At 38.0% G+C, this 12,510-nt stretch overlaps 1 protein-coding gene across 1 annotated transcript; it reads right to left on the bottom strand.

Moving 5' to 3' along the window:
• On the bottom strand, positions 1 to 1,452 carry LOC131263244 (aurora kinase B). Its single transcript, XM_058265411.1, has 2 exons — positions 558 to 1,452; positions 1 to 478 (listed from the first exon to the last, which is right to left on the bottom strand). The coding sequence occupies exons 1-2, from the start codon at positions 1,374 to 1,376 to the stop codon at positions 398 to 400; spliced, it is 900 nt and encodes a 299-aa protein (XP_058121394.1). The 5' UTR covers positions 1,377 to 1,452; the 3' UTR covers positions 1 to 397.
• Positions 1,453 to 12,510: the final 11,058 nt, after the last annotated feature.

The raw sequence follows: 12,510 nt of genomic DNA, 5'->3' as shown, positions 1-12,510 counted from the left end.
ATCCCGTTTTGTAATAGAACTTCTAACCTACCCAAAACCTTCGAAAATCAATTAATTGTTCATTTCCTCCAATATAGCAACCGCACACCAAATAAAAGAAAGATCGGAAATAAATTCGATGAATGGGACTAAACCGGTTGAGACAAAATATGTTTTAAAATGTTTGAAGTATGGGAATCGAAGTAATATAGCTTACAAGCAATTTAACATACAAATATCCAACCAAGCTGAACTAATGACAAGTAGTACAAATAGTTGTGAATTTGTCTAGACAATCTAGGTTTTTAATGCTTCTTGAATTATATTTAAACAGTTTGGGAATAGAGGAATATTCTAGATTCTCGAATGATTTGTTTAGACTTGTTTGTCGATAATGAACTGTTTTGCGAATATAATATTATTTCTGCATCTGTAAGACCCACGGATGATTCATGACGTTGCGCAGCGTAATACGGGAACTGCTTGGAATGCGCAAGAGCTGAAAAGAAAAAAAAAAACAAATTAAGCACCCGGACAACGATCTGCCATCTGCAAGTTACTTCACGGCTATAGCCTACCTTCGAGATGAGATCGATTGCCCCCTTACTCAAGTGGCGCGGATAAACGATATCGATCCGTCGGATCTTTTCATACGTATTCTGCGTGTTCTGTGATTCAAACGGCGGGTTACCTACGAGAAACTCGTAGCACAGAATACCCAAACACCACTGATCGACCGAATCGTCGTAATGCTTGCCGTCCACCATCTCCGGAGGAAGGTAATCGAGTGTGCCGCACATCGTCTTGCGCTTGTTCGACTTGGTGTGCGCGGACCAGCCGAAATCGGCCAGCTTGATGTTGTCGTCGTCGGTGAGCAGAATGTTTTCTGGCTTCAGATCCCGGTGGATAACATGGTTCGCGTGGCAGTAGTTGAGAGCATCGGCCACTTGCGATATGTACCGCGCCGAACGACGTTCATCAAAGCGTCCCTTTGGCGAAGCCTTCAGGTGCTTGTACAGCTCGCCTTGAGCGGCCAACTCGAGCGCTAGGTAGATACGCCGATCGTCATGGAACCAGGTGTAGAGACGGAGAATGTGTTTGTGTTTGAGACGCGATTGAATTTCGATCTCACGTAGCAGCTGCTTTTCGACGTTCCACTTAGTAAGCTGCGACTTGAACATCACTTTCATTGCCACCATAAAACCGGTCTCGCGTTCTCTGGATAGGTAGACGCGACCGAATTTACCACGACCAAGCGGACGGCCGACTTCAAAGTCGGCTGTTGACCACTCGTACGGATTCTCGTAGGCAGGGTGCTGCATCATTTTGATGGTCGTATGGAGCACCTCCGAGTGGGTTACATCTCCGTTATCACTAATCGTTTCAAAAACATCCATGGTGGGTAAATTGGAGACTATCTTCGTTCTTGAGTCTCTGTTAGACGCGCGCGCAGTTTGTTTTCGACTGTTTCCGTTGACGTTTACTGTTTTGAATTGAAGAAGTGCCTAGAGTTGGAACCATAACCATGCACCTAGTCCAAAGCAGTTCCTTTTACAGGAACGACAGAATTAGAGTCATGATCCGGACTCAAAACATTACAGGCTAGTTCCGGTTTTCGTCGACCTCGATAGATGAACAGATATCCGACATACACCGCGTATATGTGGTTGTACATCTCAGGAATTTCGAGGCGAATGTAGCCGAAAGTCTCAAAGCTTCTATAAAAATAAACCAACCAACATCTCAGGAATTTACATCGATGTTATAAACCCAATCTGCTGTCAAATTTTCTAAACCGCGTATCTCCGAATCCGTGTATGTCGAGTATCATCTGAAAATCCCTATTTTACAGCCTCTTTTTAGTTTAACCGTCACCCGTTCAACCGCCTACCCGGGTAGTTTTTGGAGTTTTGCTTTGTTCTAACTTTTGATTGGATTGACGTATCGGCATGAAATTTTTAGAATGCCTAGAAAAACTCATTTTCTATCGTTTTGCTAAAGAAACAAATTTTTTCAAGGAATTTAAATAATTTTTATTTGCGTTTTTCGGTTGATACCCCTCAAACGTTCAACCGGACTACCCGGGTAGTCCATACATTTTGTATGGGAGACTCCGTTTTCCTGTACTTAAGACTTAATAACTTTTTATCTAGACGTCGGATCGATTTGAAATTTTCAGTGAAGGTACTTGAGAGTGTTTCCAAAAATATTGTATAATTTTTATATTTTTAAAAATTCATTAAGTATGTTAATTTGAGGTTCCAAAAAATTTCACCATACACATTTACAACCATTTATCTGTGTAGTTCATATATTTGACATAGAAGATTGCTTTTTCTGTATTTTAGTACTGATGTATTTGCTCGTAGATACTTAACTACTTTAAATTTTTTGGAAAATTGCATAAAATATCATAAAAATTAATAAACTCACAGTCGCTTCATGCTATCTTCATGCTTCAACTGGGAACAGAGTTTTGTCCGTTATTTAATTCTATTTTCGTCAGAAATGCTGTTCCTAGTAATTCTTCTATAAGTCTGTTCGGTTTTATCTATTCTAAGGATTGAGTTTTTCCATAACGCTCACTTTTACTCAGCTTTTGTTGTACTTTGAATCACACACATAGGCGATTAGAAGCGGATTAATATACGTGTTTGTGGCGTACATTTTCTGAACAAAATGATGTGAAGCATACTTGTATTTAATATTAGATTAAGATTTTTATACCTAAACGTAAGGCATAAATATTTAAATGATCGAATTCGTGTTTTCGAATGAAACAATCCTACTTGAACATTGAACATTTCTAAAACACTTTTGGAAAAAAAATTGAATAATTTTCTGAAAATTTCAAGCAATTCAGCTTCAATGATCAAAGATATGTATACTGAAATACAGAAAATGCAAACTCCTATATAAAATGTTGAAGCTACACAGGTTTGGGTCATAGATGTGAAGGGTGAAATTTTTTGGAACCTCAAATTAACATAGTTAATGAGTTTTTAAAATTATAAATGTTATACAATATTTTGAGAAACACCTTCAAGTATCTTCACTAAAAATTTCAAATCGATCCGACGTCTAGAAAAAAAATTATTAAGTCTTAAGTACAGGAAAACGGAGTCGGTAAAATCCCAAATGAAGCCCCCCCGGCGCCGCATCGTCATCATTTTTTCCACGTTTGCGCCTGAAAGTTATGCAATAGGTGGCACATCAATTCAGTTTGAATATTTGAACCGTTGATGTTCCGTTAGAAGCTGTAATGATTTGAACTAATCGGTTAAACTGAGCAAGTTGGACATCATAAACCAATGAGTCGGAGTGAAAAACTGAGTATGAAACGGCGGCGCGCCCGCAGCGAGCGTAGCGAGCGGACTGCGCTAGGTCTACCGAAAAAGGGAGTTTGTTATAAATTTGTGAAATAAGGTAACTCATACCGCACCCCTAGGTTGATGGCGTAGCCGAATTTTCATACACTCATGCAAGTTATGCATGAGGGAGTTTATGTTGTACATCCTTTCCAGTATAATAATCATCTTTAATTTAACGAGATTTCAATTCAAACGGTTCACACAACGGCATTTGTTTCACCAATTGCATACCTTTAAGGTACATCCGCTCACAAATGGTGTAGCCACGACAGCGATTTTGGCTGGGGGGGCTTCATTTGGGATTTTACCACGGAGTCTCCCATACAAAATGTATGGACTACCCGGGTAGTCCGGTTGAACGTCTACGTATGTAGGTTTGGTTGAACGGGTGACGGTTAATGAATAAGTCCAGTTCCGAAACTTGAATTCGAAACTCCCACCACTAGTTTTAGAAACACGGCTTTTTGTTCGTGTCGCCTTTTTGAAACGCACTGACGTGCGTCACCCGAACAGAGAGCATCTTTTAAATTAAAAAAAAAACTAGTTCGGTCTCCGAAATTTGACGGTAAGAAAATTCGCATAATTTATTTAATGCCATCAAATAAAAACTGTAAAGAAACAATCGCCGATTAACTGGGATTTGACCGAGCAATCGTCGAATAATCGAATTCCACCGATAATCGAACTGTTTAAAAATAAACTTCAACAATATTCTGCTGTTTTTACTTTGCCCGAGAAGTGTGAGTATGAGTAGAGCAAAACCAGTCAAATAAATGCCTTATGTAATCAACAAGTCAAATAAAAACCAACATTTGTGCCATGTTTTCTAGAAATTCACAGAGTTTAAGACAAAATAAAGATAACCCAAAGGCTAAATAAAAAAAATAAAGATCGTCCTCTATCCTCCAAGGCCGTTTATGAGAATAATTTTCATATTCAACATGTTTGTAGCTTTACCGGCCGAGAGAAAAACGATATTTTTTATAAAGAATCGTTATGCATGTGAAAAGCCCAAAAGTGCGTTTGAAAAACGCCCACAAGATACACCACAGAAAACCGTAATCAAAACGATAAATTGTTTTTGAAGATGAAACCACCAACCGCAAAATTCGAAGCATTCCTAATCCTTTCCGCATGCCACCCGGGAGTAAAAATTAAATATTTTAAAATGATGTAGCTTTTAATTAAAATTTGGTACCCTGCAGAACCATGAAGATAAAAGGTTTCGGGGTGTTTTTGAACCGGTCACCGGTTCCTTACCTATTTCCTTGGACAAACGACAGTGGAAAAAAGGACTAGTGAAAAACCTCTCTTAATTATTGCTTCTCTCACATTCGGCACAGAAAACTAAATCCTAGAGAATTATTTTCACAAAATGGTAACTTATGAGTAACAAACTTTTCTTACTAACCAAAAACTTTTTCTTACTGGCTATTTTCAAAGATTCCAGTGACTAAACGAAACAAAAGGAGGTAGAGTATATAAATTGCGTTAAATTTAAAATCACTGGGTTTTTATTAAAATCTCATTTCTAAATAATTCCTGGATAAAATTGAACATAATTGAAGTCACTTCTTAAAGATTAATAGTTTTATCAAGTATGGAATATGCCATTATTTCGCAATCACATCTAGTGGCTGTCAATTAACATGTGCTTTACACAGATGGCTTCCCAAAGAGAATACTGATACTTTTGTCCTTATTTAACTAGTCATCAATAATAAATATATGCCACGTGCTATAAAAAATATTTCTAAATATTCAAATAATTTCTGTTTTTTTAATCTTTTTTGTCGTCTTACACTCCTCGTTTTTTATGTGGACATTGAATATGCACAGTTACTTCTGAATGTAATAATAAGTTATGTTGTGAAATTAATTTTTTTTGTCACATTTTTTGTTTTATATACAACCAATATGTATCCAGATTGCCATGCCTTTCCTTTAAGTGACAGTTTTCTTTCAGGACCTTCCCTCACTTTGATTGATATAAGCGATAACGATTAAGTGAAAATATGCCAGTTTTTTTTTTTGCCGTGGGTTCGAATCCCAACATAGACCGGGCCCTCCTCTGTACGAGAGGACTGACTATCCACGTGCTCAAAGGGTATAAGTCTCGTAAGCCCTTAACGGGTGGCATGACCAACAAGGTCGTTACGCCAAGAAGAAGAAGATGCCAGTTGTTATTCGCGAAGCAATAACATCTTCAGAGTCAAAGTGGAGGCCGTTTTTCAGCATATCTCACTTATGCACAACAACACTTTTTTTAAGAAAACTGAAGCTATATTTCTATTAAAATGTTTACATGCATAGAGATTTTCCTTAACAGGATGGCAACTACTAAGAAAATAACTTACGTCTCTTAAAGAGATGAACAAAGTTTTTGTAATGGACTGGTTGTAGCTTGAACGCTTGTAATGCACAACAACACTTCGTCAATGAAGTTTTACAAGCTAATGCTCAATAAAACAGACTTTCTATACTGCAGTGAAATGATTTTAGAATAGAAGAATAGAACATAGATAAATGTTTATTACTTTTAATTTTAAATTTTTAGTGATTAAACTACCTCACGCAGCATCATTTTTGTAAAGGCCATTGAGCGCGAATCATTTTTCAAATACCACCAATGCAGTGATGTCCAATCATCTGTTACGTTTTTGTATGGTCCATTGAGATTAGAATCGCTGCAGACTACGTACCACCAGGCACCATGAGTTTTCTCGGCACACTGGTAAGATGAAGCTTTGTCATTGTCCCTATCCTTTGTGGAGAATTTCATGCCATTGTGGTACTTCAAGGAATCTCCAGCCGTTCCATTATAATTTTCAATATTCAGTTTAAATCCCTCCCCTTCATTTCCAATCCTGAATTTGTCGTATCTTGCATAACCATAATTTCCCTCGTAGTCCCTGATTTCCAACAACAGTTCATGTCTTCTAGTTGACGTCAACATGTGGAGATATTTTAACCCCAACCAAAATTCACCGGTGAGATTTCCAAAACCGTCACGATAATCGGTCCAATTGCGGAAGAAGTCGACATCACCATTGAAACGATGTTGGAATGTAATCCACCCTCCCCCGAAAGCTACCTGTTCACAGTAAACCTTTACAAACTGACCGGGTGCTAGCTGAATGTCGTATGTTCCTGACACTTTGGGTGCTGACCGGCATGAACTATGAGCAGTAATTGACACAATTTTCGATTGATTTCTGATGAACTCAGTCTGAAAATCGGTCATCTTTTTAGTTTCATTTTGAAAATTTTGCATGGCGGATTGCAGCGTATGCTCATAAGAACTATTCTTCTTCGCTATCAATTTGTTCTCCAGTTGTTCAAATAGAGTTCTCGAATCGGCCTCTGTGCTCTTCACAATCCGCCCCACTTCGTGCAACGACACTTGCCTGGTCTGAATGGATTTGTCCAATTCCTTCATAGTACGATCTATTTCCTGCAAACATCGATAGAACGCTTTGATATGTTGCTCTAAAATTTCTTATTTTCTCTTATGTCTTCCAGCCACATACCTTCATTCCAGATTGAGCCTCTTTCAACGTGTTGTCCATTTCCTTAAAGATGGTCTCAAATTCCAACAGTTTGTTATGGAGGTTGTCGTCTCTCTCTTTAAACGTACGTTCAATTTCCTGCATTGATAAATAATTAGCTTCATGCACAGATTCAACAACATTTCTCTTAATTCACCTTCAATGCACGTTCCAATTTATCTAGTCTATCCCGTTGTTGGCCATCGTCGGGCTTTACTTCATCCACACTACGGGAAACCTCTTTTGGTGTGTTCTGACATCTTTGATCTTTCATTTTCAAATGTTGTTCGATATCCTGCAGCTTATACTGCGGGAAGATGATTTTGCTTAAGAGCAAATTCATACCGAAGCTATTCGAAGCAGATGTAAAGTGAACTGAACACAGTACACCAACCAATAGCAAAATCACACGCGCACGAAATTTCATCACTAGCAGATCGCGAAACAGGAACAACTCACAGATGGACGCACTTTATTTTCTGACGTTCGTGTGCGGAGTTTGCCGATGTTTTATAAGGCCCTGGAACATTCGATAGAGCGCAAAATAAGATGATAAGATGATCGTGGTTTTTGTGAGCATTGGAGAAGTAAGTTATAAGGTAACCCTTGAAGGTGTAGGCGTTGTTTTAAAACAACCATACTTTTAAACAACATTAAAACCTAATGCTTGTAATACGAACGGTTGCAATGGTTGTAGAAATATTACGCATCAGATTCGTTGGTTTCGCTTTCAATAAAATTACAAAATAAATCGATTTCAACACTATAACTAAACCAAATGTAACATTTCACATTCATCTATCTTAAAGAAAAACATTTCTCTTTTTTCATCATGATGCCTCTTTTATATATTAATACATATCTTCTTCTTCTTGGCGTAACGACCTCTTGGTCATGCCTGTCTGTTGAGGGCTTACGAGACTTGTTACCTTGTGCGTACGTGGATAGTCAGTTCTCTCGTACAGGGGAGGGTCCGGTCTCGATTGGGATTCGAACCCCCGCCGTCGAGGTGGTGAGCCCCTGAGAGAAGAAAAAATGGAATCCTTGAGAAGTATGGTGAGAAAATGGAATCCTAGAGAAGTATTTCCACAAAATGGTACTTATAAGTCACAATCTTTTCTTACTGGCTAAAAACTATATGTTCCAAATGTTCGAGTGGGTAAACGAAGGCAAAAGGAGAAAGAACAGATAAATTGTGAAAAGTGTGAATTTATTGAGCTTCCAGCAACATTTCACTCCACAACAATTCCTAGATATAATTGAACATACTGGTGGTCACTTCGTAAAGAGCATTAGTTTTATCTAGCGTCGAAAGTGCCATTATTTCACTATCACACCTAGTGGGAGTCAATTAACATGCGGTTTACACACATGCCTCCAAAAAAGGAATACTGATACACTTGTCCTTTTTTACTAGTAACCAATGATAAACATAGAGCAAGATTTAAAAAACGATTATTGTATTATTCAGTATTTTGTTTAACTTATAATTTTAAACGATTCAAATCGAAAACATCATCTGATCGTCTTGTATCACGCACTACCCGCTAGACATTTCAGCGCAAATACCAAATACTCTTCATTTTTATATGGGCCGTAACTCATAGTAAAAAGCAGCAGTTTTTTTGTTCGTGCTGAGGATGTTTGAGGGAAACCGGAAATGTCTAGCGGAGATGACAATTTTTTTCTGAAAATTTGAATAATTTCTGTTTGTTAATCTTTTTGTCATCTTCTTCTTCTTATTTTAGCGAGGATTTACTCCAGTACGGCTTTTGAATCCAGCTTCCTGGGCCTTCGCAAGCTAACCTGGAGACATAGACCTCTATGGTATTAAGGTTTTTGTCATCTTACACTCCTAGAATTTTATGTGGACATTAAAAATGCCCAGAGGTAATCGAATGCTTTAATCTTTGTAACCATACCATACCATACGATGTTGTGACATTGAATTTTTTAAATGCCTTTTCTGTTTGAAATATAACCATTATGTATCTAGATTGCCATGCCTTTCCTTTACGTGGCAGTTTTCTTTCAAGACCTTCCCTCACTTCGATTGATATAAGCGATAACGATTAAGTGGAAATATGCTAGTTTTTATTCGCAAAGCAATAACATCTTCAGAGTCAAAGTGGATGCCGTTTTTCGTATCTCACTTATGCACAACAACACTTGAACATGATAAACTAACACTCAATAAAACAAACTTTCTACGCCTCAGTGAAATAATTTCTCAATAGAACATCGATAAAAATGTTATTGTTGGAAACGTTTCGGTCCAACGAAGCTAGCCGAACATAAACGTCGCCGCGACGGCGATGTTTTTGGAAAATATAAAAAGGATCGAATGATGCGCCTTCGATCTCTTGTTAAAACGTAAGCGAGAAAGCCAGACGATTTTTTGGCTATTGTTGTTACAATAAAAACGGTCTGTTCACAAAGGCAAGAAAAGCTGGATAACTTCTATTCTCGGTTCACGTAGAGCCCGTTAAAGACGATTGTCTTGAACAGTTATTATTGTTCTTTGAATTTTTGTGATTAAACTACCTCACGCAGCATCATTTTTGCAGAGGCCATTGGGCGATATTTATTTTTAAAATGATGCCAATGGATTGTTGTCTCATTATTTGTTACGTTTTGATATAGTCCATTGAGATTAGAAAAGCTGCACCTGTTGTACCACCAGGCACCATGACACAATTCGGCACAATGTTTGGTTGAAAAATTATCATTGTCCCTATCCTTTGTGCTGAATTTCATGTTATTGTGCCATCCTAATGAATCTCCAGCGTTTCCACTATATCTTGCAACCTTCAGTTTAAATCCCTCCGCTTCATTGCCAATCTTAAATTCAGCGTATTTTGCATAACCATAATTTCCCTCGTAATCCGTGAGTTCCACCAACAGTTCATATTTTCTAGTTGACGTCAACGTGTGGAGATATTTCAACCCCAACCAAAATTCACCGTTGAGATTTCCAAAACCATCGCGATAATCGGTCCAGTTTCGGAAGAAGTCGACTTCTCCATTGAAACGACGTTGGAATAAAATCCAACCTCCACCTAAACTTGCCTGTTCACAGTAAACCTTCAAAAACTGACCGGGTACTAGTTGAATGTTATAATAACCTAATTCTTTAGGTACTGACCGGCATGAACTATAAGCGGTAACATCCTCCATGTTCGATTGATTTGTGCTAAACTCAGTCTGAAGATTAGTTACCTTCTTGGGTTCACTTTGCAAATTGTCCAGTTGTTCAAATCGAGGTCTCGAATCGGCCTCTGTGCTGTTTACAATCCGCGCCACTTCCTGCAACGAAACTTCCCTTGCCAGTGTTGTTTTGTCCAATTCCTTCGCAGTGCGATATGTTCCCTGCAAACATCGATGCAACGCTTTGATATGTTGCTCTAAACTTATTATTTTCTCTTATGTCTTCCAACCACATACCTTCATTTCAGACTGAACCTCTTTCAACGTGTTGTCCATTGCCTTAAAGATGGTCTCAAATTCCAACAGTTTTTTATGGAGGTTGTCAATTTCCTACATAGATAAATAATTAGCTTCTTGCACAGATGCAACAACATTTGTCTTTATTCACCTTCAATGCACGTTCCAATTTGTCTAGTCCATCCCGTTGTAGGCCATCGTCCTGCTTTACTATGGGAACCTCTTTTGGGGTGTTCTGACAGCTGTGATCCTTCATTTTCAAATTTTGATCGATATCCTGTAGCTTGTCCTGCAGGGAGTCGAATTTGCTTAAGAGCAAATCCATACTAGAGCTATTGGAAGCAGAGGTAAAGTGAACTGAACACAGTACACCAACCAATAGCAAAATCACACGCGCACGAAATTTCATCACTAGAAGATCGCGAAACAGGAACAACTCTACAGCTAGACTCACTTTGTTTTCTAATCATGTGTGGAGTTGGAAGACGTTTTATATAGCACCGGAACATTCGGGAGCGCGCAAAATTAGGTGATAAGATGATCGTGGTTTTTGTGGGCAATGGAGAAATAATCTCCAAGCTAACCCTTGAAGGTGTAGGTGTTGTTTTAAAACAACCGCACTTTTCAAAACCATTACATTTCAATGCTTGTAATGCGAACGGTTCTAACGGTTGTACAAATATTATGCATCAAATTACTTTATTTCGTTAATAATTAAATGAAAACATAAATCGACTTCAACACTATAACTAAACCAAAACTCAAATTTCACAATCATATATTATCATCATTAAAACAACGACAAAGCAAATAGAAAGCGATTTCAACATTCTGAAGTATTTTTTGAAAAGTTTTGATGGCAAAAAAGTAAGAAACCACTTCAGTTCATACAGCCTGGATGTAGAAACCTCGTAAGAGTTGTTTAAGGGTTAACAAAAGTCACCATTTGGGGTTTTCCTTCATTTAATTATGATTGAACATTTTGCTACGGTTTGCAAAAAAATCGACGCGTGTCTGTTATCAGTCAGCTATAGCTCCTGATCCTTATGAACTCCTTATCTAGCCCCATTCCGACCGTCTCGCCAATCTGCCTATGACTATAAACAATAAAAGAATAAGATTTGTTTTGCGATTTTTTTTCTGGTTGCATGACCTAAACCTTGAACATTTTGCAATGTTATATGTAAACTGACATGGGACATCACATTGAAAGAATATGAAATAAAGGGAAATTCCATGAACATGTTTTACGCTTCCTTCAAACAGCTTTGAAAAAGTATTGGATTATTAGTTGTTGCAATGAATGGAAACATATATTTTTCGTCGTAAGTGACTTAACAAGTTATATTATTTTGACCATGATCAGTTTTCTTCGAAAATCGAAAACACCTAGGATGAACATTCGAAAGCGCGCAAAATAAGATGATAAGATGATCGTGGTTTTTGTGGGCAATGGAGAAGTAAGCTGCAAGCTAACCCTTGAAGGTGTAGATGTTGTTTGAAAAGAACCATACTTTGAAACTAAATTACATTGGGAACGGTTCCAACGATTGCCGAAATATTATGCATTAGATGCATTTTTTTCGCTTATAATAATGAAAAGATAAATCGATTTCAACACTATAACTAAACCAAATCTAACATTTCACATTCATATATCATCATCATTAAAACAATAACAAAGCAAATAGAAAGCTATTTCAACACTCTGAAGTATTTTTAACACAGAACATATTGTGTACTAGATACAATAATAATACATAAATGGGGGTCCGCGACAGCCGAGCGGTAGCGCCGGTTAGAAAATCGGCCCATCAGCGCCGGGGCCCACCACCTCGACGGCGTGGGTTAGAATCCCAACCGAGACCAAACCCTCCCCCTGTACGAGAGGACTGACTATCCACGTACAACAGCGAAACAAGTCCCTTAACCGGCAGGCATGATCAAGAGGTCGTTACGCCATGAAGAAGAAGAAGAAGAAGAAGAAGAATAATACATAAAGCGATGGGTTGTCCATCAAACAAAAAGTTTCATTGACTAAACAATTGGCAACCACTTCAGTTCATATAGCCAGAATGTAGAAGCATCGTAAAGTTTGTTTATACCCTTATTAGACGAGGGCTTTTTCTGTCTTTATCTTTACCCAGTATTTTTCTGCCAAAATTGGC

This window comes from Anopheles coustani, chromosome 2 (genome assembly GCF_943734705.1).
Source record: "Anopheles coustani chromosome 2, idAnoCousDA_361_x.2, whole genome shotgun sequence".
Taxonomy (NCBI): Eukaryota; Metazoa; Arthropoda; class Insecta; order Diptera; family Culicidae; genus Anopheles; species Anopheles coustani.
This window is presented reverse-complemented; position numbering and strand designations above follow the sequence as displayed.

Excerpts from the sequence above, each read along its gene's own strand:
- LOC131263244 (XM_058265411.1), bottom strand. The coding sequence starts at position 1,376 with ATGGATGTTTTTGAAACGATTAGTGATAACGGAGATGTAACCCACTCG. Across the intron at positions 479-557 it reads CAATCGATCTCATCTCGAAG|CTCTTGCGCATTCCAAGCAG; the intron begins GTAGGCTATAGC and ends TTTTCTTTTCAG.